At 49.5% G+C, this 26,639-nt stretch overlaps 2 protein-coding genes across 5 annotated transcripts; one reads left to right on the forward strand and one right to left on the reverse strand.

Annotated features, from left to right (window-relative positions):
* Nucleotides 1–23: 23 nt before the first annotated feature.
* CPSF4 (cleavage and polyadenylation specific factor 4) lies at nt 24–14,432 on the forward strand. Of its 3 annotated transcripts, none has more exons than XM_012759042.2 (8): nt 24–281; nt 3,178–3,228; nt 5,189–5,341; nt 7,471–7,566; nt 7,972–8,065; nt 9,338–9,410; nt 11,026–11,196; nt 13,538–14,432. In XM_012759042.2, exons 1-8 carry the CDS (start codon nt 179–181, stop codon nt 13,604–13,606), a joined length of 810 nt encoding a protein of 269 aa, XP_012614496.1. In that variant the 5' UTR covers nt 24–178; the 3' UTR covers nt 13,607–14,432. The 3 variants fall into 3 exon arrangements, with proteins under 3 accessions (XP_012614496.1, XP_012614497.1, XP_012614498.1); XM_012759043.2 differs by having other exon boundaries at nt 11,101–11,196; XM_012759044.2 differs by having other exon boundaries at nt 11,104–11,196.
* A 971-nt stretch (nt 14,433–15,403) lies between these two features.
* Nucleotides 15,404–23,989, reverse strand: ATP5MF (ATP synthase membrane subunit f). 2 transcript variants are annotated; one of them, XM_012759026.3, is made up of 4 exons: nt 23,882–23,989; nt 16,842–16,949; nt 16,220–16,336; nt 15,404–15,572 (listed from the first exon to the last, which is right to left on the reverse strand). In XM_012759026.3, exons 1-4 carry the CDS (start codon nt 23,892–23,894, stop codon nt 15,544–15,546), a joined length of 267 nt encoding a protein of 88 aa, XP_012614480.1. In that variant the 5' UTR covers nt 23,895–23,989; the 3' UTR covers nt 15,404–15,543. The 2 variants fall into 2 exon arrangements, with proteins under 2 accessions (XP_012614480.1, XP_075851420.1); XM_075995305.1 differs by lacking the exon at nt 23,882–23,989 and adding an exon at nt 20,843–21,018.
* Between the last annotated feature and the right edge of the window lie 2,650 nt (nt 23,990–26,639).

The following is a 26,639-nucleotide window of genomic DNA, read 5'->3' on the forward strand; positions in this document are numbered from 1 at the left end:
GGCAAAAGGGCTGGCGCGGGCTCTGGGAGCTCCCGGCATCCCTCGGGCGGCGGCGGCGGCGGCGGCTAGGCGAGGCAAGGCGAGGCGGGCCGTGCGCTGCGGGGCCGGCGGCCGGTAGAGGGGTGAGGGCGGCGACAGACTGAAGGGGAGCCGGGCCGGTAGGGCCGCCGCCGCCGCCATGCAGGAAATCATCGCCAGTGTGGACCATATCAAGTTCGACTTGGAGATCGCAGTGGAGCAGCAGCTCGGGGCGCAGCCGCTGCCCTTCCCCGGCATGGACAGTGAGCGTGGGGCCAGGGCGGGCGGGCATGCTCTGCGGTCCCAGGACTTCTCCCCCTCGGTCCTGGGACTCCCTCCTCTGGATCCCGGGATCCTCCGACTCGGTCTCGGGACTCTTGGGGTCAGGTTCACTTTTCCTCCTGTCCTGGGACCCCCTCTCCCCTTACTCGGACTCCGGAGCCCCCTGCCTTGGATCTTTGATCCCCTGGGGCTCTTCTAAGGCAATCTTTAGGAGGGCAGGACTGCGTCTGTCCACGTGAATGAACAGGCAGGTTATCCTGGGTTGGAAACTCCGCCCCCACCTCTAACTAAAAGAAAGTACTAGGATGTCCCCCTTCCCACCTCTCACCTGCCACTTTGAGCGCGCTCTTCTTGCTTTCATCAAAACTGAGCCATTAGAGTAGGCCTGCTGAGGGAAGGACCACCTCCTCTGTAGGAGACCCCAACTAGACTGTCAAAACTCCATTCTCCTAGGACTTGCACTCCTGGAAACTCATCCCTAGTTTGGGGCCTGTCCCCTACTTTTTCTGGACCTTACCTCTAGATCAGTCATCACACCCAGGCTTTCTGGACCCTTGGCCATAAGCCCTTCACACGGTGGCTCCTGGCTTCCCCACCCTCCAATTCAGACGGGATATTTTGCACTTTAACAGAAAATAGCAGTTTTCTTCGTATCTTCCCTCCTTTCAGGACATGCTTGAAATCTAGTGCTATAGCATTAAAACTCCAGGGGTTCTTAGAGGTCAATTGAATTCAATCCACAGATGGGGAAAATGAGACCTGGGTGAGGGAAAGGACTTGCTGAAGACCACTCAGTGCATGGCAGAGCTGGCGAGCTCTCCAGTGTTCTCTACTGTCTCCCACAACTGCCAGAGGACTGTAGCCTCCCTCCCCTCAGATGGCCACACTTTCTCATGCACACAGGACCTCTGAATCTGTCCCCTCATTGCTGATACTTCTGTACAAGATAGTGCTTATACACAGAGACATCCATCAAACCACTTTATCTTCTGTACACCCTGTCACCACTGTACAACTCTTAAAAGCTGCTCAAATTCAGACACACAGTGTCTTACCTACCTCTTGGCACATGTGATCACTTTGTGCTTGCACATGCATATCCACTCTTGTATGCTTGGCTTTTTTCTGTTTTGATGGCACTAGCTTGAGACTGTGGAATCATTTATGTAGGGCAGCTCTTTCCCTCCCACCCTTCTCCCACCTAGCGTCACAGATCCACAAACCTGTCAGGGCAGGTGCCGTGGCAAGGGACCCACATACCTCTTCCTAGGGTCAGGGATGTGTCTAGCCACACAGGTGCTGCCCAGAGCTTCAGACTTGGTAGGCACCCCCAGCGCTGGCTTTTCTGTAATCATATTCAGTATGTTCAACGTCAGCGAGGCCCCAGTCCTTCTTTGCTCATCCCTGCACTTATTCCTATTGGAGTTTTGGGAAGAAATCTCAATTTTGCCCTTGAGGCATACTTTTATCCCATCTACCTGATACCCAGGACTGTGGATTTCTGACTTTAAGGAATGAAGCAACGCTAATATCTGAAGGAATAAAAGACTAGAACTACTCTTTTTTTTTTTTTTTTTTGAGACAGAGTCTCGCTTTGTTGCCCAGGCTAGAGTGAGTGCCATGGCGTTAGCCTAGCTCACAGCAACCTCAAACTCCTGGGCTCGAGCGATCCTTCTGCCTCAGCCTCCCGAGTAGCTGGGACTACAGGCATGAGCCACCATGCCCGGCTAATTTTTTTATATATATATATATCAGTTGGCCAATTAATTTCTTTCTATTTATAGTAGAGACAGGGTCTCGCTCTTGCTCAGGCTGGTTTTGAACTCCTGACCTTGAGCAATCCGCCCGCCTCGGCCTCCCAAGAGCTAGGATTACAGGCGTGAGCCACCGCGCCCGGCCAGAACTACTCTTAAATTATACTTTTTTTTTTTTTTTTTTTTTTGGTAAGACTTTTCAGGCTTTTTGAAATGCAAACAGAATAACTCCCCCATGACCCCCTGTGACACTCTAAGTTCTATAACCTCACCTAGTAAAACCTGCCTGCTTCTAAGAAGCCAAGGAATCTTGCAAATTAGCATAGGAAGGCATGTACATGGGCCTCAGAGAGGCCATCAATGGGTTTTCAGCAATTCTAAAATGCCTACTTATAGATAACACTGTTTATGAAGCCTAGGACAGTTTATTCTGGTAGCCATGGCCGGTGAATTCCTGGGCTCATCAGAACAGCTGGCCCCTGGAGCCCACTGACTTCCACCACACTTTGCCTCTGTGGTCTTGCTCCTCTTACCAGAACCGGCTGCATCTGTAGGAGTGAGAGGCTGTGGTCCCTTAATAATTGTAGGTGGGTGTTGCATATTTTGAGCAGTCCTGCTTCTGTGTCTTCACTCACGAGCTTCTCTCTGGACTAGAGTCTCAGGCACCTGACTTCTCTCTGGTGCCTGTCCCTTCTCAGAGGCCCCTTTCACTTGTTTGTACTTCTCGTGAGATCATTCCTTCCCTCTGCATCGGATTAATGTGCCTCTGAATTAGCCCTCCTGGAAGGTCTGAGCTGGGGGTAATTAATTCTGTCATTTTGTACTCCATAGTTCCTTTCCCCACCCACCCTTGACTCCATGAAAGCATCTTACAGGAGGGTCTCAAAGCACTGCGTAATGATTGGTCTCAATGTATATGTCACATTTTGCAGGAAATGACTAAAATAAGAAGCTTTTTCTCTGCTTGGTTGGGCTTTGCATTTTTTTGCCACTCTATTTCCTGTATCCTGAACCCTTCACGAGTCAGTGGCCAGAATGGTTTCCTCCAACTGTCTTCATATGTCACCAGTAATAGTTGTACCTAGCTTTGTTTGATGTCTCTCCTTTTCTTTCCTTTCTATAGAGTCGGGGGCTGCCGTCTGTGAATTCTTTTTGAAAGCTGCCTGCGGCAAAGGTAAGAGATTCCTGGCTCCCTGGCATGCCTCCTCAAGTGCCCTTCCACCACCTTGTCCCCTAGCAGACTTATAGGCCACCAGGTCTCTGGCTTGCATTGCTTTCTGCAGACTAACAGTGTCCATAGATGAAGCTGTAGTTTCGATAGGGGAGGAACCTGATTGGGTGTTCTGCCTGAAACCTAAAATACAGGACTAAACTTGTCACCTCATGTTCCTCAGGGTCATGAGCTGACCTGTGGCATGGAAAGAAGCCCCCAGCATGGAGGCACTCAGGAACTTTCTAAGGTCACCAAGTTAATGAGTGGCTGAGCCCAGGCCTTTCTGATTCCACAGTCCGCACAGGCTTACTATCCACTGTGGCCTGTAATCAAAAGACCCCATGATACTCTGTCTCATGGGGTCTTGTTCATGCTAACCAGGCCACTAACAGAGGTTGCATGAGCCAGTCTGTTCACTAGTTCACAAGAAGTATCACTGGGCAGCACCTTATATGCCATGGTCTGGGCATTTTTCTTCCTGTAGGAAAATTATTTAGGAAACAAAATTTTAACCGGAAACTTGAATAGGGAGCATAGAATCAGAGCAAGGGAATAGTTTTGGTGAGTTTTGCTTCTGTAATGCAGTCATTTACCACTGAAGCGGTAAACCTTCAGGTAGATCAACCATGTCAGCCTCACCCTGTTTGGTACATTATTCCCCCACTGGGCTCCTGGTCTCACTCTCCTGTCTTTGCTTAGTAATGCTGCCCTCTGACCAGCCACCTGTTAGCACTGCCGTCCTTAACACAGAGCACTTTGATGGTCCCTGTGTTGCCTACTACAGGAGCCACTAGCCACTTGTAGCTATTCAAATTAAATTAATTAAATCAAGTAACATTTAAGTTGCAGTTCTTCAGTCACACTTATCATATTTCAAGTGCTTAGTAGCCACATGTGGCTAGTGGCTGCCATACTGGACAGCAGAGATGTAGAACATTCCATCACTGCAGAAAGTTTTATCTGGTTCTTTCCCAGTCAAGACCTCCTTCTGGTTGGGCCTTCCCAGTAGTCCTGCCAGGCCACCTGTTAGCAGTCTGATATTCCCAGAGTATGGCTCTGTCCCACCTTCAGGGTGGTAATCACTCAGGTCCTGCCACAGAAGGCCAGACCTCTTTCCATGTGTGTACATCACCTTTCTTCAATTCTGAAGTTGTTCTACTCAATTCTTGAAAGCCAGGTGGGCACTTTTAACTGGAGAAGGAGGCTGCCTGGAGTCCAGGCTTCTGCTGCTGGTCCTCTTTGTCCTTTAGGGTTTCCCAAACCCCAGTCTTTCTTTTACCACCCCTACAAGTTTTCCATGTCTGTGTACCACTAGAACTATTCTTTTTTTTTTCTTTTTGAGACAGAGTCTCGCTTTGTTGCCCAGGCTAGAGTGTGTGCCGTGGCATCAGCCTAGCTCACAGCAACCTCAAACTCCTGGGCTCAAGCAATCCTGCTGCCTCAGCCTCCTGAGTGGCTGGGACTGCAGGCATGCGCCACCATGCCTGGCTGATTTTTTCTATATATATTAGTTGTCCAATTAATTTCTTTCTATTGATAGTAGAGACGGGGTCTCGCTCTTGCTCAGGCTGGTTTCGAACTCCTGACCTCAAGCAATCCGCCCACCTTGGCCTCCCAAAGTGCTAGGATTACAGGCGTGAGCCACCACGCCCAGCCTTGGAACTATTCTTAAATTAAGAAATAAACTCACCCCCTCAGGCTTGTTATATAATATCTGTGAGATCATGAATAACTGTATACTGCCCGAAATCATGTTGCCTTCTACCAAGGCACCTCTGTCATCTTCCAGGTTGTGCCGCCTTCAAGTGGCTCAGGGAGGTGGGGGGATAAAGGCACCTCAGCTCCCCCAGGCTGAGTCCCCTACCACCTCCAGGCTCAGGGCTGCACCTTGCCTCATATCCCATCCCCATCTTCCCGGCAGGGGGCATGTGCCCATTCCGCCACATCAGTGGTGAGAAGACAGTTGTGTGCAAACACTGGCTGCGGGGACTGTGCAAGAAAGGGGACCAGTGCGAGTTCCTACATGAGTATGACATGACCAAGATGCCTGAGTGCTACTTCTACTCCAAGTTCGGTAAGGTGCATGCAGACCTGGGAAGGGTCTACCAGCTGTTCAGTGCCCACAGAGTCTCTGTCTGCTTCTCCTGTGTTTCCAGCTTCACATGAGAAAATCAGGCAGAGCCCGCCAGCTTCAGCTGGCTCTTCCATTAGAGGATGGCATGGTTATTCTCTGCTCGTCCCTTACGTCTTTGTAATACGTTAGCATTTGGAGCACTTTGAAGTACTCAGGGACGTTGAGAATAACAAGGGTCAGAGGAAGCAAGCAGTGTGGCTGGCGGGAGACCTGTTTTCTGCCCACGTCTGCCTTCTCCCTCCAGTGTGGTCACTCCCCTTGGGCCAGAGTTGGTTCCTGCTCTCTGGGAGTATAATCCTGGGTAATAGCTCAACCATCCTAAACAGCCCTTGAATGTCGGGACTCAGGGGCTATCTTCTAGTGGCAATGAACCCTGCTCTTCACCTGGAACCTGGGATTACTTTGAGCCCTGCTTAGAGAACTCGTGGCTCAGCTGTCCTGTGTGGCCTACGTGGAGAAGAGCGGGGGAGGGTAGAGGTGGCAGGAGAGCTATTGTGCTCCCTGATAGAATTAGTCCCCAGGGTCTCTGCTCTGATCTGCTCTTGGAGGTTTCCCAGGAATCAGCTCTGGTGATCAGCATGAGGGCTGGCTCTGGCCCCAGGACTTCCAGCCCTAGGCCCTGAGCAGGTGAGTGCTGGGCACACTTTACGCTTTCAAAGCACTGTTGTCGGTGGAGACATTAATTATTTCAGCATCCCAGCAGGCTTGGCTTACTGCCTTGTTAATGATAGCTGTGGCTTGTTTTGTGGAGGTAGCATAAGCTGAGAAGTCAAAACAGACAGACAGAAATAGGACCAGGCTTCCCAGCTCCACAGGCTTTGTCTGATCCCCCACATCCCTGCCTCACCCACAGAGCACTAGAATGGGGCAGTGGCCTCCCATCTGCCCCCAGAGGCACAAGCCAGCCCTGCCAGGCAGGCTCTCAAGAGCACCTCTGTGCCAGCTGGGTTCCCTCCTTGCTTGCTGACAGCCCTGGGCCCAGCAGCCCCCAAGTGTTTCTGTGATGGCCCCTCTGCCTGGTCTTTCCCCTCAGAGCCTGCCCTGGTGCAGACGCAGTATCCGCAGCTTCCATCACCTGTGCCATGGACAGGTGTTGAAGTCTAGACTCTAAGCCAGCATTAGAAGGAGAATGGTGAAGAGGACAGGCCTGGTCCTTGCCCTGTGGAGCTTTTGTTCTGGTGGCCTCAGGAAAGAGGCAGCTGATAAGCTAGTGAGACAAACAGAGAAGAGAATTACTCATGAAAAGTGCTCTGAAGGAAATAAACCATGGTGGGACCACATGGTGGCATCTACTTTAGGCACAGTGGTCACGGGAGGCCACTTGAGGGGGTTCCTCAGCTGGGAGCCGAAGGCTGGGAAGGGGCAGTCCATGCAGAGGGATGGTTGTGGCTCATGTGGCTGAGCCTGCAGAGGGCCCTGTTGGTCTTGGGAAGGAGTTTGCATCTCCCCTGAGTTTTGAGCACAGTTGTTAACATGGACTGGAGAGGCCAAGCCTGGAGGTGGGCAGGTGCCCAGGGAGGCAGTTCCCAGTGCTGGTGGCCAGCTGGGCTGGTTGCTCCAAGAGGTGCAAGTCCACAAGATCTGTCACCACCACAGGGATTCAGCCTTGAGTTCCCAAGTTGTCCCTACTTTTGTCCTAAGAGATAGTATTTCTCAGACATCATCCTCCCAAGCTCATAGATGTGAAGAACCATGTGAGTGGAGCAGTCATTTCCTGGTCTCAGTGGGTACATTTGCATATCTGGGTCCCCCACTACCTGAGACACCCCCTCTGCCTGAATAGGGGGCGGAAAGATGAATTTTGATAATTGTGTACCCCGTACCAGCCTCTGCTGGTGTCATCGACCCTCCCTGCAGCACTGACACATAGGAGGGAAGGACCATCACAGCCCCACTGTACAGGGCAGGAAATGGGCCCACAGAGACTGCCCTGGGTCTCAGGGCTCGATGGGCAGAGACTGGACACCAGAACCACCTGGCCCCTCTTTGCCTTGGGGGAAGCCAAGGTGAGCCTTGCCCTGGCTCTCATAGTATATCCCAGGTGGCCACATGTCTGGGTTTCCCTGCAGGTGAGTGCAGTAACAAGGAGTGCCCCTTCCTGCACATCGACCCCGAGTCCAAGATTAAGGACTGCCCTTGGTATGACCGCGGCTTCTGCAAGCACGGTAGGTGCTGGGATGGGCCGGGCCCCCAGTAAGAGGCCAGCCCTTCCTCCTCTGCCCACATGACCCTGGAGGCTGCCAGCTGGCCCACCTGGGACATCACCTCCTTCTTGTTCTGCCTATCCTAGCAAAACCTGATGTACTGTAGCTCATGAGGCCTTTTCTTACCCTTCATCTCCCTTGAGCCTCCCAAGGATGCTGTGGGTGCTGTTCTTGCCTACAGTTTTGATAAGGAGACCAGTGTTGAGAGGTTGAGTCCCTGCCTACTGTCCCCTGTGAATAAGAGGCAAAGCCAGCATTGGAAGCCACACTCTGGCTCTCTGGGGCTCAGGCTGATAGGGGAGACACTAGAGTATCCCCTACAGAGTAACCTGATGTTACTGAGTAACCTGATGCTTGGTTCTGCAGGTCCCCTGTGCAGGCACCGGCACACGCGCAGAGTCATCTGTGTGAATTACCTCGTGGGATTCTGCCCAGAGGGGCCCTCGTGTAAATTTATGCAGTGAGTAACCAGCTGCTTCCCCCCTAACACCCCCAGCTCCTGACCCAGGCCCTGCTGCTGCCCTCTGTATCCTCCCGGGGTCCAGATGGGCTTAGGTCACAGGGTGGTGTCAGTACCAGAGCCTAGGGCAGGAGTGGAAGATGGAGAAGGAACTGCTTATGGCCACAGGTGCTTCTGAGCCCAGAGGCGGCTCTGCATAGATCAACCCCTAACCTTCCTTGGGTCACCGGCCATCTGAGAATCTGATGAAAGCTGTGGGCCAGAAACACACTTGTAGCCTTACATATTATTTAGGGAGTTTAGGAACTTTAAGTTAAGTACCTGTGCCCTAAAGGAAGGGGACTAAAGTTTCAGGGCCCTCTATGTGGAGGTCCTGAGCTTGGGGTTCCACATATAATAGTTCATGTAACTGGCAAGTGTAAAAGAGAGAATGTCCACATTTCACACATGAGCATACCGAGGCTCAGAGCTTAATCACTGAACAGGGGCATGTAGTGGCAGGAGGTGGCATCTGGTCAAAGTGAGGTCTGTAGGCCTCCAAAGATGGGTTCTTGCTCAGTGAGGTTAGTGCCTCTCCCAGGTCTGTTGCCTTGTCCTCAGGAGCCTAGTGCACATCTGTCACTTTGGGTGGTTGTGGGGTCAGGCTTCTGCCAGGGACTGCAGAAGAGCCCCCACTTCTCCTGTGCTGCCTCCATCCACACTGCCAAGCCTGCAGCAGGAGCACAGTCTCCTGGTCTGTTGGGGCCCTGGTCCCTGGCTCACTGCAGGCAGGTAGCCAATGCTGCCACTTGGTTCTGCTCCCTAGAGAGCCCAGGCACCTACAAGTGTCCGTGGATTCCTGCCTGTGGGGCAGGCATATCACTGAGTGACTGCCTATAGTCAGAGGAAGTGCTGACACTTGAGTGAGACCCTGCAGGGCAGTGGGTTTTCATGTGTGCAGCCCCTACTGTGTGGCAGGCATGTACTGATACCAGTGCAGCCACATTCCTTCATTTCTGAGCAACAGTGGGCTAAGGCTTCCCAGCTTGGTGTGGGCAGAGCTAGGTCTGAGCCCAGGAAAGTTAGTTCTATTCTTCCCGCCATTCTTGTGGCGTCCCAGAGGCAGAGCTGAGTGCCAGCCCCCACTGTGTCTGTGCGGTTTGTGTCACTTTGTGCTGGGGCAGCTGGGTGTGATTTTCCTAGACCCAGAATTTAAGAACATGGCCTGGCCTCTCTCCCCCATCCCCCCTTCTCCTTCTCTTGTTCTCATCCCTCTGGTTGCCTCGTGACCAGCCCTCGATTTGAATTGCCGATGGGAACCACCGAGCAGCCCCCACTGCCGCAGCAGACGCAGCCTCCAGCAAAGGTACCGTGCCTTGGCCCCTCCTTAGCCTGCACCGCCCCTGGCAGTGCTGTCCCTACAGAGAGAACTGCTGTGCCACCTTGGCATGCAGCTGGAGACCCAGCTGGAGACCTTGTAAGGGGAGGGCAAGGGAGGAGGAAAGAGAAGGGGAGTCTCTCCCTACCCCTGGAATTCTTCAGAAAAGTTGGGACAAAGCACTTTCCACCTCCTTCTAGAGATGGAGGGCATCCAGCCCTATAACCTCAGCACAGCAAGGCTGAGAAGGGATAAGCAGGGTGGCAGACAGGGTTCAGGTGTTATGGGGCTGCCCGGCTCAGCAGTGTCTGCGTTTGGGGGCTGGAGTGGAGGGCGGCCCGGGTACCCCCCTATGTCTGTTGCTCTTGCTTCTGGGTCAGACCCTTCCCTTTACAAATGGGGAAACTGAGACTCCCGGAGGGAGGGACTTGCCTGAGGTGACACCGCTGGGAAGCAGATGTGGGAGCAGAACTGAGATCTACTGGTTCTCTGGCCATCACTGTCACTACTCCAGGGGAGGTTGCTGCTGCAGGAATGGAGGCTGGGAAGAGGGGCTGAGAACACGGGACTGAAGGCCCAGCGGCCCCAGTTCTGTAGAAAAGGGGCTCCACAACCAAGCAGTTGGTCTGTCCCCTCTAGCATAAGGAGCGAGGGAAATGCCATAGACAAATGGGGATCTCAAGCAGCTCCCCAAAACCAAGGGCACCCTGAGTTTGGTTATGGGATGGAGGGTTGGGCCCAGAGGAAGGGCCGGCCTGGGGGTCAGGCAGGGTCTCACTAGGCCCACCAAGTAAACCCACCCAGCCAGCTCACAGTCTCACCTCCTGCCTGGTTGGGCTCTGGGTCCATTGCCAAAGCTCCACCAACCCCCCTCAGTGTTGGAGGCTGAGCACCAGGAGGGTTTGCGGCTGCCCTTGCCTGCTCCACTGACCCCCACCCCCAGGGGGTGGTGGTATAGATTAAACTAAACTCTTTGTTAGGAAAACCAGAAATTCCTGGGTGTGGTGCAGCTGTGAGGACCTGGGACCTGTGGGGTTCCTACCCGGGGTTCTGCATTTTTGGGAACCAAAGCCAGGAACCCTCTTGGTTGGGAGGTGGCCTTGCTGTTGAATCTGCACCCTTGGAGCCCGTCATCCTCTTTCTTGCGTGACTCCCTAGAGGAGGGCCCTCAGCCCCTAGATCACAGGCCAGTGTGTCAGGCTCCAACTGTTTTTCTGTGACTGTTGCTCGCCGTGTAGGCTGCTAAACATCTGGCTGAACCAAGCGTTCATCCTGACCTGAAGCTAGAACCTCAGAAACAAAAGTAAGGCCTGATCATGCCCTCGTCCCACTGCCCCAGAGACCTCCTTTTGTCTCTTTGCTGTTTTTGTTTTCTACTTTTAGTTTTCGTTTTTGTGTGTCTGCATGGTGTTTTTCGGGCAGCGGCTCCTGCCATCATCACCAGATGTTTCTCTTCTGCCCGCTCTCATGAGCTGGGCCATTGTGGAAGCCCTTCTTCCTGCTGGCCATGCGGGACAAATCCCGCCCTCTTTTTCCTGTCCCCATTGGTAGTCTGCGTGCACGTGTTTTCCACAGTAAAACCGTGTTGTGTAACTCTTTCCAGCAAAGTAACAATCCGCCATTACAAAGGTCGTCCTCCTTGATCCAGTTAACGAGTCAGAACTCTTCTCCCAACCAGCAGAGAGTCCCGCAGGTCATCGGGGTCATGCAGAGTCAAAACAGCAGCGCAGGCAACCGGGGCCCCCGGCCGCTGGAGCAGGTCACCTGCTACAAGGTGAGTCCCAGGGCTGGGGACAGGGTGGGGTCTCCACTCTAGTATCAAGGCCATTCCCTCATTCCCCTATGTTTGGCTATATTTGAAAAATGTAAACATTTTTTGTTTTTGCTGATGAAGATGACAGTCTAGTTACAATCTCCTATGGTAGGCTAGAGACTATCCTACTTCTTACCACAACACACCAAGGCAAGGTAAAGGATGGTAAAAACATGCTACTGAATGAATGGATTGTGCTTATAAGAAAGTGAGGGAAATCTTCAAGAGGCTAGGGACAAAATGGAAGCACAAATCCAAGAAAGAGTGGATCGTTGAAGCCTCTGGCTGCTCTGGAGGCATCCTCAGATCCTGCATGGGCACACCCAAGGAACAGGACATTGAATTAGAACACCTGTCCCCCATCCCCTTCTTCTAGTACATAAAATGAGATGCTCAGAGAAAGGAAAGAAAGGGTGAGCTATCCCTCCACAAGTGTTGTCCCTTAATCTCATCTTTCCTAAAACAGCCACTTTATTCAGTGTGTTGTGTTTTCGCATTTTTTCATTTCCTTTTATGGTTGCAAATGCCATTGGGAACACCCAGACCAAATTTGGAGAACTGCTATTCTAAACTTTTATTCACACAAGCCCATGGATAATATATATTTTAATACAAATAGGGGCCTAATACGTATAACTTTCTTTATAACATCTTGTGGCCCTTTCTGCATCAATATATGGAAATCTAATCTCTTCCAGTGGCTACATAGTAACAAGCACACCTTAACCAGTTCTCTGTAGACCATTAAGTTATTTATAGTTTTTGCTGCTAATAACAGTGCTGAATGGGACACCTGGACATTTGTGAGCTCTTGTCTGATGATGTCGTTAGCATCCATACCTATAGGAGGAAGGTCCGAGTCAAAAGGCATGTACTTAAAAGGTTCTTAGAACTTGCCCTCAAGAAATGCTGAGCCCCAGGGCCATCAGGTGTTCATTGAGCTCCTGCTCTGTGCTGACTCTGCTGGGGAGACAGACTGCCACTGCTCTTTCCTGATGGGAGAAGGCAGGTGCCTGAAGACACTCAAATGAAAAGTTCACCTCACAAGGGGGATTTTTGAACCTGAGCACTAAATGTGAGAAGAACAAGGAAAGTGGGGTGGGGTGGAACCTCGGGGGTGGGTGGGAGGCACACCCCATGCAGAGCACACTATACTCAGCAGGGCCTCTGGAAAGCAAACTCTCCTAAGTCCTGGAACCTTAGAAAGGCGGGGCTTTGGGGACCTGACCACTTGTCACCATGGGCACATCGTACTGTTAATTCCAGAGACAACTCATGGGAATCCTGGATATTCAGCCCAGGGTGGGCTGTGGAGGCTGATGGGTGGGTGAGTGCTATGAATGGGGCCATGTAATCCCCTGTGGTCATCACATTAGCCCAGGGGCCTATTGGCAGCTACCTAGGCCACTCATCCACACAGAAGTCACACCTACGGATGAGACAAATTTGAAAACGCTGGAGTCAGAAGAATAGAGCGGCCAGGAGTGCTGAACGGTGATTAAGCAGAGCCCCTGCTGCACACAGAAAATGCAGGGACAGGGGGTGGGGGTGGGTAGCACAGTCTGCCCCCAGCTGCCTTTTGACTTTTGTTCAGAGCTTGAGAATGGAGAGAGGCCTCAGAAGGGCCTGGATGATCAGAGCCAGTACAAGTTGGAGTCAGGTCTAGGTTTCTCAGAAGTGACTCTATATTTCCACTTACCCAAGTCTCACCTTTGTCCCATCTCTGATCCTGTCATCCAAACCTGTCCCCAGGGTAGTTTAGACAGGTGTGTAAGAGCCAGGAGGAAAAACTTCTGCCCACTCTGGCTTCCCAAGCTGTGGGAGAAGCCTGGTGGCTTCTCTTATGTTGTTCTGTCTCCTGCCGGGGAGCCCCAGACGTTGGCTCAGAGGTAAGTGATTGGCCTGCTGTGTAAGGGGGCTTGGTCCCTGGAGAGGTGGGGGAGCTCAAGTGCCATGGGCTTCTCTTCATCCTTCCACTTACTTGTGAGAGTCCCTCCCTGGGCAGGCCCCATGTCCAGCACAGGTGAGGTGTTTGCCTGAAGGAGTTCCCTGTGAGGTGCTGGTAGATCATCTGCTGCTGGCCTTGTTCTCCCTTCCATCTGCTGAGTTGCTGGCTGCAGTGTCTGCACCACTGGACTTCCCCAAGTTCCCTTTCTCTTCAGTTTGGAAGAAAATCTATACCAATGAGAATTTCAGAGTCCTGTCCCCTATTGGATATTTGGTGGGCGCTGCCTTACTTGAAAATTGCATTTGAAAACGGTATTGTTTTTTCTCTCCTCCTCCCCCATCCTGCTGTTTCCAGTGTGGTGAAAAAGGACACTACGCCAACAGATGCACCAAAGGGCACTTGGCCTTTCTCAGTGGACAGTGACAGCAACTGGAGCCAGCTCAGGGCAGCCCGAGGGGCCCCACTGTTAGGAGTGTGCATTTAACTGTCTCATGCCATGCTGGTTCAGCTCTGGCTGGAGCTGGCCTGTGGGCACATGGGGGTCATCGTTCTGAGGGGCCGTGTCCATTAGTCTATCATTTTGTTGTAATTTTTTAAAAGGGGACATGTGCTCCAGTTGGGTCCCTCAAGTGGACATCATGTTTGTCTAGGCATCAGTGCCTCCTTTCTGGGATTCCTACACACCTGCCCTCTGGGGAGGAGAGGGGAAGGGAGGAAGTTACCAGGGAAAGGCTTGTGCCACAGTTGTGTTGGAAGCTGGCCTTTCCCCTCAGGGCCCCATTAAACACCAATTCTTGGTGACCCTAGGGGCTGGTGGATCCTTCAAAGCTGTGGTCAGGTCACGCCTGCTTCTTCCTTGTCCTGCTGAATCCAGAAGCTGTGCCTATCGATGTGATTTACAAGGGAGCCCCCGTAGCAATCATGGCCCAGGTGGCCGTGGTCAAAGAGGGTTCAGGGCTCTCCAGTTTGAGGTTCTCTTTTTCCTTGGGGCACCTGCCTTGACAGTGTTTAAGGTATACGTTGAGCTGGAGTTGCAGGCCTTCAGATAGATGACCAGCCCATCTACACCTACCTCCTGCCCATCAAGCATCTGTACTGTCACTCAGACACCTGTGGCATGTGGAGGAGACTGCCCTGTCCTTGAGCCTGGAAAATGTGAAACTCACCTGTGACCTGCTAGGCAAATGGGCCTATCCAAGTTAAATGACAAGAACAATTTTTATGAAGTTGATTAAAGCTTGTTTTTTAAGCTGTGTCTCATTACCTAAGGGACTCCACACCAAGGTGAAGACTTGTGATGGCTGCACTGTGACACTGCTGCTTTCTCATCCCTTTTGGCAAATATGAATTTAGAGGGAGGCGATGCTCCCAAGAAAGGCCTTTGTAGGGGCAGCTGGTCATGTCTGGGAGCTTGACCTTTGAAGCAGCCAGCTAGCAGATCTCCTTATCTCAGATGTTCAATAATACCTACTTATTCAAGCTCAGATCTTCTGGGAGATACTGGGTGCAGCATACCACCTCTATACATTCCGTATGGTGTGTGCTCACCACACACCCCTTACCAAGGAACTAGTGCTGGTCTTTGCGCCACCCAAGGCACTGAAGACCACTGAGGAATGCTAAGGAGGAGGGGTGCTGGATGTAGGGGCAGTGGGTGGTGAGCCTGCACCAGGCCCAGGCCTTTTCCTTGCCCCCATCCTGCTGAGCCTCTCACTGGTGAAGCCTCACCAGGAGGGTGACACTACCTTCAACCTGGGAAGCAACACTGCCTAAGGTCTCCAGATAGTGCTGGGTTACGTCACCATGTAGCCCCCCATGCCCTAGGGTAGTGCAGAATAATGGGCAAAGGGAAGACATCCAGGTCATCCATAAGTCCCTTGCTGAGAGCCTCCTGATGGTCAGAGATGAAGTCCAACAGTCTTAGGAACACAGGTCCACTGATTTATACCATAAATCATCAGGCAACAAAAGGCCAAAGTGTGTCAGAATGCCCATAGCTCCCCACAATGCTCACAGCAGGGGACAGACCTCTGGGCACTGTTGACAGGGAAAGTCCAAATGACACCCTGCCCCCTAGTGAACTGGGACACCACCAGGGGTGGTTTGGGAGCCCCCCAAAGCTTCATGGGTCAAGGCCTTGAGCTGTGTGACAATCCCCGCCTTGTGCAGCAGGTATCCCTAGAGTGTAGGACAATGACTATAGCAGGCAAGCAGTACACATACCAGTCATCTTTTATTTGGAGGTCAATTGTCACTAGAATATGAAAGGATTCAGCAATGATGCAGTTCCTTACAGAGGGTGCAGGGCCAAGAAGGTCAAGGTCACGAGTGCAGAGTATGCCCCCCACATGGTCCCCTCTTCAGTGGTACTTGCGTCGCCGCTCATGTTCTTAAGAAGACAAAACAGTATCTTAAAAGGTTATAGTGAGAAGGAGGAATGGAATTTAATCTCTCAACCATTTAAAAATACTAATTTGTAATTTTAAATAAAAAGGGATGATGCCTTTTTATATTTACTTTTTACAAAAGGAGCTGCCCCTCCTTTTAACTTTATGGAGTCTTATTTGTGAATCGAGTTTGGACTCGAGGCCACAACTGACATTGTTCCCAGCATCTCCCACCAGATAAGTTCCTCTAAGGCCTCAAAGCCAGAAGAGCCATGCTTTTCTGGAGCACTGTATGGACACCAGATCATACCACTCAACCTATTTCCCTCTTCACATTGGCTGCTAGGAAGATCAAGCCACATTATAGTAGAGCCTGCAGTATCTTATAGCATGCTTCCTAATTATTACCTTTACCCTAGGCTTCATCTTGTTTTTCATACCTATGGTCTCCATCACAATTTTCTCACTTAAAGCAATATCCCATATACTGTATTCTGATAAGTCCTTCCAATTCTTTTAGGTAGAAGTGTAGGTTAAGGAACATCTGATCCCTCAGTCCCCTCAGCAGTGGACTGCTATATCTAACAAAGTGAGGCAATACCACCCTCTCATGGGAAACTGAAGGCAAGACAGTCCAAGAGGCACTCACTGAGCTCCTTGTAAGAAAGGCAGTAGTTGAAAAGCACATAAGCTCCCAGTATCATAGAAATCCCAGCGAAGCTCCCCTTCTTCACATCGATGTACTTGTTGTAATACCGGTAGTAACCTGCGAACGTGAGAGGAGCTCACTGCTCTGCTCTGCTGCATATGCTTCACATCATATGCAGTTGAGCCTGGCAGAAATCCAGGGACCCAGTCTTGCCCTGCTGGTACTCACCCTACATTCACTGGTTGATTAAGGTGAAAAGCACAAATACTGGCAGCATCTCTGATCCCCACAGCCCAGGACCAGCTCCTGAGCTAGGCCCACCTCTATTCTGCCTTTACCCTCCCTATCCCTTGGCCTTGATCTTATAGATGTGGCTCAGCTTGTTGGCCTTTGGTCCTACCTCACCTCCAGGCTTGGGGATCCCCTTACCCTAATTCTGACTCAGACTCCAACCCCCCCCCCCCCAGTAAGGGCCACACTGCCATGGCCAGCTGGGCCCATGGTAAAGAGGAAGGCTTCTTTAAGTTCATCTCTTCACTGGGTGCCTAACCATATGCACTCAAAGAGACCTGAAGACCCAGAGACTTGCTTTAGTTTACACACACACATGTAAGGCTCTGACCTCTTCGAAAGGCCCCAACAATGCCTTTAGGGGTGAAATCCCGCATCAAAATCCAGCTTGGCAGCTCCCCTAGTTTGACATCCATGAGTTTCTTCTCCTTCACTGGTACTGAAAAGGAAGAACAAAAAAAACACACCCACTGAATAATCTCCCAATAAGACAAATAGTATCCTTTTATGCCGCTATTTCAACTATTCAATAGTGCATTCAAGTGCATAATGTAACTACACAGAGGCTGCACATAAATAATATTACGAATATCCAGCAGAATAGAGCATGTGGAAAAAAAAAATATTACAAATAAATACATCAAACCCACCATTTTAAGCCTGAGTCTGTATAAGGTGAAACTGCTGCAGCAAAAGCTTTATTAACCGACAGGGAGTCTGAATAACAGTTTGCTGAGAATAACTCTAAAAAAGCTAAGGTGTGTGAGGAAGAAAGCAATAAAGTGGAGGACAGAATAGATTACCGCATGGCTAACATTTACGTTACATCATTAGCTTAATCTTCACAAGTTGATGCCTTTCCCTTTGGGAAGGGAGGGAGAACAGACTCAGAGAGGTTGGGCAACTTGGCCAAGGTCACGCACACAGCATGGAGGCAGGACTCAATCTCACGAATGTCCCCTATGTCCCGGAAGCCAATCTGAGGGTGGCCTTGTCCAACCCCTGGGGACCTGTGGCTGGAGAATGTACGGGAGGATACACCGAAGGAGAGTGATGTGATGTACCCTCAAGTGTGTCACTCCCTTCGAGGAGCACCTGGCTCACATAGCAGCCAGCTCCCCCAGTTGTGCCAGCCTGAGTAAGCCCCATAAAGGGAACCTAAGCTACTTACACCTCAAGCATCCTACCTGGAACCACAGAGACAAATAAGAGACAACATATTCGAAGAAGTCAAATTACTTAGTGAAAACCACTCCAGATGACCCAACGTGCCCCAGACCATATTCCAATGAGTCTGAGGACAAGGAACAGAAGGGCTCCTGGCAGAGGCCACATTGTACTCATCTCTGACCCAGAGGAAAGTGGGGAGAGTCAGACCTGTGGGTGTCCAGGAGATGCTCATAAGGAGGGGTGGTATCCTCATCCCCCCAGCAAAGAGCAATTTAAAAAGCTTTTAGCAGGTGTCCTCTCCAGAGCAAGGAGTCAAGGACCACTGTGCCTTCTTAAAGATTACCATAGGAGAAGCCAGACTAAATCACCTCAAGGTCTCTTCTCCATTTTGGGATCCTTCAGGACCAGCCTCAATGGTCCAGTGTGGAGAATCTTACAGGTCTCCTGACATTTCCCTCACATTTAACAAGAGCAAAGGCTTTTAGGCCATAAACAATGCAAGGCTCAATGGCCAACTTCTACTCTGTTCCAGGGCCTGTGAAGAAGCAGACACAGGCCTTGATGAGTGTCAAGACTGAGTGCATGTCCAGAGCCCATAGCTGACAGGCGGAGGCATAAGCCTATGACTTGCAAGCATAGCTTTAGGAACACAGTTTAGGCTGTCTGCCCCAAACAAACTGACCCTTAACCTTCTGTTGAGCCTCATCCAATGAATATGGAGCACCTACTATTACAAGGCAGCATGTTAAGCAGTGTGCATGCAGCACTGAGTTAACATTCTACTGGTGAACCACCGATCTTCTATCCTACTCATCTCCCCCAGTCCCTTTCTGGTTTCTCACATAAAACAGGATTATTCTTACTCGAGGGCCCTGGCATCTGCAGTGCCCCTAGAACATCACAGTCTATCTCAAATGTCTTCTCAGAAGCCACCTTCCCTGCCTGCCCCATCTCAAATAAAAAACACCACTTCCTTCCTATATAACCATTGAGCCAGTTTCCTATCTGTGAAATGGCTTATTCCAAGCATAAGTGAGAACTGATGTAAAGGTATGGAACGGCACCTGGAACACTGCAAACTGTGGATATTACTGCTGAAATCTCACTATGAAACATCCAAATGGGGGAAGGTAAAGAAAAGCATTTTCACTGAACTTTAAGACCAATTTAAGCATATAGGACTTCAGGGATTAATCATACCCTTTAGTTCTTTAACAAACAGAAAATGTAATTAGTTTGAGAATATTTACAAAATATGAGGTAGTCTCAAATATACTTCCCTTTCCCTCAAAAAGAAAAAAGCAAACAAAAAAATGAATTTCAGGCCGGGCGCTGTGGCTCACGCCTGTAATCCTAGCTCTTGGGAGGCCGAGGCGGGCGGATTGCTCAAGGTCAGGAGTTCAAAACCAGCCTGAGCAAGAGCGAGACCCCGTCTCTACTACAAATAGAAAGAAATTAATTGGCCAACTGATATATATATATAAAAAAAAAATTAGCCGGGCATGGTGGCGCATGCCTGTAGTCCCAGCTACCCGGGAGGCTGAGGCAGAAGGATCACTCGAGCCCAGGAGTTTGAGGTTGCTGTGAGCTAGGCTGACGCCACGGCACTCACTCTAGCCTGGGCAACAAAGCGAGACTCTGTCTCAAAAAAAAAAAAAAAAAAATGAATTTCAGGATACATTCCAAACCTCTACTGGAGAGTTCAGTGTCAATGATATTAAGCTCAACATTAAACAGTATCATACAAAAATGACCCTCTGTCATCATGCCTGGGCTATTTCTAAAAAAAGTTTAATAAGCACGCATCTCAGTCTTGTTTTCACCTGGAACGGCAGGCTTTTAGTACAAGGAAAATTACACTTCCTTTCTTTTTGAATGTGAACATGGTCAATACTCCTGCCACACTTTTAAAGTTTTCTTGCACGCAGTGAGGGGCTCAAGCACATCATTCTAAAACCAACCACTGGCTTTAAAGACTGCCATGTATGTGGTGGGGAGTGGGTAATAAAAGCTGAGATGGAAACAGATGGCAGTGGTGTTGTTAACTGCTGAAACTTGATAATGAATGTAATACATTTGTTACATTATTGTTTCCTTTGTATTTTAAATCTTCCACCATAAAAAGTCTTAAAATGCTTTTTAAAATAGAACAATGCTGGAGGAGATGTGCCAAAGAAAAAACGATTTTGTTTTTTCTTGTTTTTAGAGACCAGGATCTAACTCTATTGCCCACGCTAGGGTGCAGTGGTTCGATCACAGCTCACTGTAACCTTGAACTCCTGGGCTGAAGCAAGTGATCTTCCCACCTCAGACTCCTGAGTAGCTAGGGCTACAGGTGTGTGCCACTCACCTGGCTAATTATTTTAATTTTTACATTGATGAGGTCTTGCTGTGTTGCCCAGCCTGGCTTCAAACTCCTTGCCTCCAGCGATCCTCCTGCTCAGCCTAAAAACAGTATTTTAAATCAAGGTATTTTGACTGGTATAAGGCTGGTGACAAGGCCAAGTGTGGTGCCTCATGCCTGCAATCCTAGCACTCTGGGAGGATTGCTTGAGGTCAGGAGTTCGGGCTGGCCTGAGCAAGAGGAAGACCCCTCTCTATCAAAATTAGAAAAACTTAGCCAGGCATGGTGGTGTGCGCCTGTAGTCCCAGCTACTCCAGGGGCTGAAGCAGAAGGATCGCTTGAACTTAGGAGTTTGAGGTTACAGTGAGCTGTGATGACACCACTGCACTTATACACGGTGACAGAGCGAGATTCTGTGTCTAAATAAATAAATAAAGTCACTTCTGGACCCAGTGAAGCTATTTTTTCACATTCACATAAACATGTAAATATTCTCTGCATTCTCATGACCATGTTCAGGGGCTGGCATGGTGCCTGGCACATCACAGGAGAAAGCAAGCCAACAATTTAAAATTTATTTTTCTACCTGTTTCTATCTCTGTATTACGAAGACAAGAGTGTTTCCTTAAACAAAATAAAGAAATTTATAAGAGCAGGAAAAAAAATAAAAACACATTAGTCTTGGCCAGGCGTGGTGGCTCACGCCTGTAATCCTAGCACTCTGGGAGGCCGAGGCGGGCGGATTGCTCGAGGTCAGGAGTTTGAACCAGCCTGAGAGAGACCCTGTCTCTACTAAAAATATAAAGAAATTAATTTACCAACTAAAAATATATATACAGAAAATTAGCCGGGCATGGTGGCGCATGCCTGTAGTCCCAGCTACTCGGGAGGCTGAGGCAATAGGATCCCTTGAGCCCAGGAGATTGAGGTTGCTGTGAGCTAGGCTGACACCACGGCACTCACTCTAGCCTGGGCAACAAAGTGAGACTCTTGTCTAAAAAAAAAAAAAAAAAAAAAAAAATTAGTCTTAAGGAGAGCCAAGTTCAGCATCATCACAAAACTCCAAGGTACTGTCCTATTCCTAAGAGGTGTACCCATTGATTCCCAAGAATTTCTCTTTTAGTGAAAGACAGACAAAAGCCTCAGTCCTTGGCAGCCATATCAGAACCCCTTTTCCCCCCACCCCCACCCCCTCACCACTCCTCTGCAGTGCTGGAACATCCATCTGCAATGACTGATTCACACAAGAGATGCTGTAGAGTGCAGTGACAAGCCACAGAATCTGGGACCAAGTTTCTGGGTTTAGTGCCACTTTGTAGCTGTGTGCCCTTGGGCAAGGTACTGCTGTCTTTAGTTTTGAACTTTGTAAAATAAGGGCAATAGGCCGGGTGTGGTGGCTCACGCCTGTAATCCTAGCTCTCTGGGAGGCCGAGGCGGGCGGATTGCTTGAGGTCAAGAGTTCGAAACCAGCCTGAGCAAGAGCGAGACCCCGTCTCTACTATAAATAGAAAGAAATTAATTGGCCAACTAATATATATAGAAAAAATTAGCCGGGCATGGTGGCGCATGCCTGTAGTCCCAGCTACTTGGGAGGCTGAGGCAGAAGGATTGCTTGAGCCAGGAGATTGAAGTTGCTGTGAGCTAGGCTGACGCCATGGCACTCACTCTAGCCTAGGCAACAAAGCGAGACTCTGTCCCCCCCAAAAAAATAAATAAATAAAATAAGGGCAATAATAGTACCCACTTTGGTACATGGCTCCGGGTACTACATCAATGAGACCCATTATTTTCTATCTGATCATGAGCTACCTGAATGTGGGAACATCCTCACACACAGTTCCTGGTACACAACAGACTCTCACCAATGGTTGTAGAACAAGCACAGGTTCTTGAGAGGGCATGTGATTTCACGACTTGAAGCAAAATGTTCATTTATTATGGAGCTGCATGGAATTGCCAAGTGTCTCCTAGGTGCTAAATCCAACACAGAAGTTGGCCAGAGAGTATAGATTTTAGACTTTGCAGGCTATACAAGGTCTATGTTGCATATTTTCTTTTTTAAAAACAACCTTTTTAAAAATATAAAAACCACTCTTAGCTCATGGCCAAACAAAACTGGCCGCAGGAAATCTAGCTCACATAGTTCTATCTACTGTTGACAATTCATATGTCCCTCACTTTATTGAGAAACTAGTTGCTTTGTGCTCTGGCAACAGACACCACCTAAAAGATCATCAATACTTAAGGGATATGGATTCCAATTTCTTCACCTGAGGAGATGCTAAATGGGCCAGGCATGTGACATGACCATGCCCAAAGATCACAGAGTAAAGCTAGGATAACCAGCTCAACCCAACTGAGTACTCCATTGTGGGCCAGGAGAAAACACATGAGCCTTACAGATGCTAGCTGTGTTCCAAGTGTCTTTCATGTACTAAACCATTTAATCCTTAATGCAGAGCGCTCTTCTACAACCCTGTGCTTTAATAAGATGCCAAGCCTCCATACTTCAAAATGCTCCCTTTTCACATCTTGTATCCTTTAAACCACACAACCACCATGGATGAGGAATATTCTAATGCGCATTTTACAGATGGGAAAACAGCTTCACTCTCACCTTTTCTGATCCCCTCTCCAAGCTGAGAGATTAAGAATACAGAAACTGAGGTAAGACATACATGGGTTAATCAAAACTGCCATTATCAGCTGTGTGACCTCAGAGAGGCCACACCACATCCTGGACCATTATTTTCTTCATCTTTTAAATGGGATCAACGTTCCCGACATTGCCCCCAGACTAGGCCACTATAAAAATCTAGGACTACGCGGGACGTGGTGGCTCACACCTGTAATCCTAGCACTCTGGAAGGCCGAGGTGGGCGGATGCTGGAGGTCAGGAGTTCGAAACCAGCCTGAGCGAGACCCCACCTCTACTAAAAATAGAAAGAAATTAATTGACCAACTAAAAATATATATACAAAAAATTAGCTGGGCATGGTGGCGTATGCCTGTAGTCCCAGCTACTCGCGAGGCTGAGGCAGAAGGATCGCTTGAGCCCAGGAGATTGAGGTTGCTGTGAGCTAGGCTGATGCCGCGGCACTCACTCTAGCCTGGGCAACAGATTGAGACTCTGTCTCAAAAAGAAAAAAAAATCTAGGGCTAAAACATGGTTTCCTTATTTAAAAAAAATCAATGTGTACAGCCGGATGACCGTAGAGATTACACATGCGTGTCACTGAAAAGCCTGCTGGCCCTATGGCCATCCATGCGAATAAAGCTCACTTATCATGAGGCCCCAGGTTTGAATCCCAGCTCAGCCCTCTTACCAGCTGTGACCTTGACCAGGTCAGTTCACCTTTCTAAGCCTATTCGACATACACGAACCAAACCTTAGGTGGTGCCGGGTACCGTCTTAGGCATTCGCTTCTCCTAGAGTTTAATTTGACCTTCAATTTCGAGAGGAAGGACAGAAGCTCTGCGTAGGGTCCAAACGCAAAGCGCCTGGTTCGCGGCAAGCAGGGAGGAAGCTATTCCTCAGCAGAGAGGGAAAGTGTCTAAGGCAGTGCATTCCTAGGCGCGTGCCGCAGCTGTCCTTTGCCCTCACTCTCCACGCCGAAACCAGGCGGCGAGGGCCCTGGGCAGCAGGAAGCCACGGATGGGAGAGCGGAGGGTCAGACAGGGTAGGACCCCTGGAGTAAGGGCCGGGCGTGTCTCAAGGGAAGCAGCGGCAAAGTCCCTGAGCGAAAGGCAGGCGGCTCTGCAGCTCCTTCCCCTCCCAGTACGGCTCTGGGCCCTGGACCCCGGACCTTGCTTCCACCGCTGCGTCCAAAACGCCCTACTTAGGGCCCGACACTCACCGGCTGACGCCATCTTGAAGCCCTGATGTCGGCTGTGCCGCGCCGCGTGAGGGCTGCTGGGTAGGGAGACACGCCCCGAGGGCGTGGAAGCGGAGGCTCACGGGAAGCAGGTCATGACTGCCAAGAGTTGGGGCTTCCAGAGTGCTATGAAGGGCGAAAACCCTGGAGGGCAAAAACCCGGAGTACTGCAGTGAGAGAGAGGCGCCTCAGCCTGGGATCCCTATGGCAAACCAATGTATGCCTCCCACGTATTGATTTATGACTTTACCTGTAACCCCTGTCTCCCTGAAATGTATAAAAACCAAACTAACCCCAACCACAGCGAGTCCACTTGCTCAAGGCTTCTTGGACGTGGCTTCGGGTCATGATCCTCAAATTTGGCTCAGACTAAATCTCTTTAAACTTATTTTACAGACTTAACACTACTTGATTTTTATTTATTCCCTCCCACCCCAATGCCGTGTACTGCTGCCTGTATTCCAGCTTCTTCTGCAGTCTTGCCCCCTTTGGCCTGAGCCCTGGGATATATACATTTGTCTTACATTGTAGAAATGATGGCTTCCTTAAGTTCAGTAAGTCCTGCGGGTTTTGTATTTTTTATTTATTCTCTTTTATGTATTTATTTTTTATTTCTTTTTATGTTTTTTGTTTGTTTTTTGCTGCCGGTTTTTTAATCATAGATTTCATTCCTGCTGATGTACTGGGTGTTCAAGGAAGCTTCTTAGGCAAACTTTTGCTTTTCCTTTTCCTTTTTGTTTTAAACTGTACTTTCTTTGTTAGGTCTTGTGCTGCTTTCTTTTGAAATAATTTGTGTTCATATTAGGTGAATTCTTTTGAAACAGCTTCATTGCAGGAGATATATTATCCCTATTTGGGAAAAAAAATGAATTATTTGACATATCAAAACTGTGCTATTCAGCGTGGTAACCATGAGTTACTTTTTGTGGCTGTTTAAATCTAAATAGGAATTAAGTAATATTTAAAATTTGGTAACTCATTTGCATTAAGCTACCTTTCAAAACACTATATAGTTATAACTTTATATAATTTACATAGATTAATAAAACAAATTTGCCCGTTGCTAAGTCTTGCCCCATGCAGATGTCAATACTCCTGCAGTGTTTCCTGCCATGTTAGCAGTAGGAATTGTTTTTTTTTTATTTTTTTTTTTGAGACAGACTCTCACTTTGTTGCCCAGGCTAGAGTGAGTGCCGTGGCGTCAGCCTAGCTCACAGCAACCTCAAACTCCTGGGCTCGAGTGATCCTTCTGCCTCAGCCTCCCGGGTAGCTGGGACTACAGGCATGCGCCACCATGCCCGGCTAATTTTTTATATATATATATATATCAGTTGGCCAATTAATTTCTTTCTATTTATAGTAGAGACGGGGTCTCGCTCTTGCTCAGGCTGGTTTTGAACTCCTGACCTTGAGCAATCCGCCTGCCTCGGCCTCCCAAGAGCTAGGATTACAGGCGTGAGCCACAGCGCCCGGCTAGTAGGAATTGTTTTAAAACAACAAACACTAATGATGGCAATGGTGATGGCCTGGTCTTTCTGGGGTCAGGGCGCCTTTTCTTGGTACACTGCAGTGCTCATCTAGATCCCCTTCAGAAAAGAAGGACTTTACTCACGTTGCTGGGACAGCATTGACAGGCAGTCCTCAGGTGTCACCCTCTTCCCAAACTGCCTCCACTGAGAAGGGCCACTGCCCAGAGCTGTGCCCTTCTTTCAGCCACTCATGTCCAAGCTCAGGGTGCAAAAAACAGTACTCCAGTTGCCCCCTACTCACGGCAACTCTGAACAGCCTTCCCAGCTTCAGAAAAGCTGGTGAGGTTGGTGGAGGCCTTCCCTGGAATGGCAGGGTGGCCCAGGTTCTCCCTCTTCCTGGTCCTGTGTTCCCCTTTTCCTGTCTACAGGTGATGACTGCGTGTGCGTCCCCAGTAAATCTCCTGCACATAACTATATATCTCACAGGCTGCTCAACCTATGGCCCAACTTATGGCAGTCGGTGCCAAAGTGGTCTGGGAAAGCAGGGATGCTATTTTGATGCTCAATCACTGACCATCTGGCCATCCAAGAGGAGCCCCCCTACATACACACTGGTGGTAGGTGGAGCATGGATGTCCTCTGGCATAGGCTTAACCTTCACTGGTGGTCAACTGCAGCAGCCTACAGGTGCAAGGGAGTGCCTAGTTGGCATCTGATAAATTTCAGGGAATTAGTCATTGCAAAGACAGTGGCAATTGCAGTGGCTATAGCTAAGCTGAGAGTAATTAATCAGCAATTAAGAGCTAATTGAGAATGCCAGGGCTCTCCTTGGTAGCACATAAAGTAGCTCTTATCACCTGTAGCTAAAGGGCAGAGAAAACTGAGGGCCAGACCCAGGACTTGTTCATGAGTAACAGCCAAAGAAGGGCAAACTCTCAATCGAGGGAGTCCTGCTATGCCAAAGTCAGTGTGCTGGTGGGGAAACAATAGGATCCGACACATAGGGCGGGGATATCTAGGTGGATGTACCCCCAAATCCTGGACCCTAATTTTCCCTGTACCCTCTGACCCTGCTTAATTGGCCCCCTCTTCCCTATTAAGAACTAACTCTCCTCCCTTGCTTAAAGACCATGCTGAGGCTACTTCCCTGCAAAGTTCACATCACCCCTCCATATTTTTCCTACCTTCCAGCCTGGCCAGTAGGCTAATAGTTAGGGTTAAGTCACAATGTAACCCAGGTAGGCATGAGCTAGCAAGAAAAAGGAGGAAGG

Source organism: Microcebus murinus, chromosome 19 (assembly GCF_040939455.1).
Source record: "Microcebus murinus isolate Inina chromosome 19, M.murinus_Inina_mat1.0, whole genome shotgun sequence".
NCBI lineage: Eukaryota > Metazoa > Chordata > Mammalia > Primates > Cheirogaleidae > Microcebus > Microcebus murinus.

Coding starts and splice junctions, on each gene's coding strand:
- CPSF4 (XM_012759042.2), top strand. CDS start 179: ATGCAGGAAATCATCGCCAGTGTGGACCATATCAAGTTCGACTTGGAG. Junction 282..3,177: donor GCCCTTCCCCGGCATGGACA/GTGAGCGTGGGG, acceptor TCCTTTCTATAG/AGTCGGGGGCTGCCGTCTGT. Junction 3,229..5,188: donor GAAAGCTGCCTGCGGCAAAG/GTAAGAGATTCC, acceptor TCTTCCCGGCAG/GGGGCATGTGCCCATTCCGC.
- ATP5MF (XM_012759026.3), bottom strand. Junction 16,337..16,841: donor TGTTGGGGCCTTTCGAAGAG/GTCAGAGCCTTA, acceptor TCACGTTCGCAG/GTTACTACCGGTATTACAAC. Junction 15,573..16,219: donor CCTTTCTTACAAGGAGCTCA/GTGAGTGCCTCT, acceptor TGTCTTCTTAAG/AACATGAGCGGCGACGCAAG.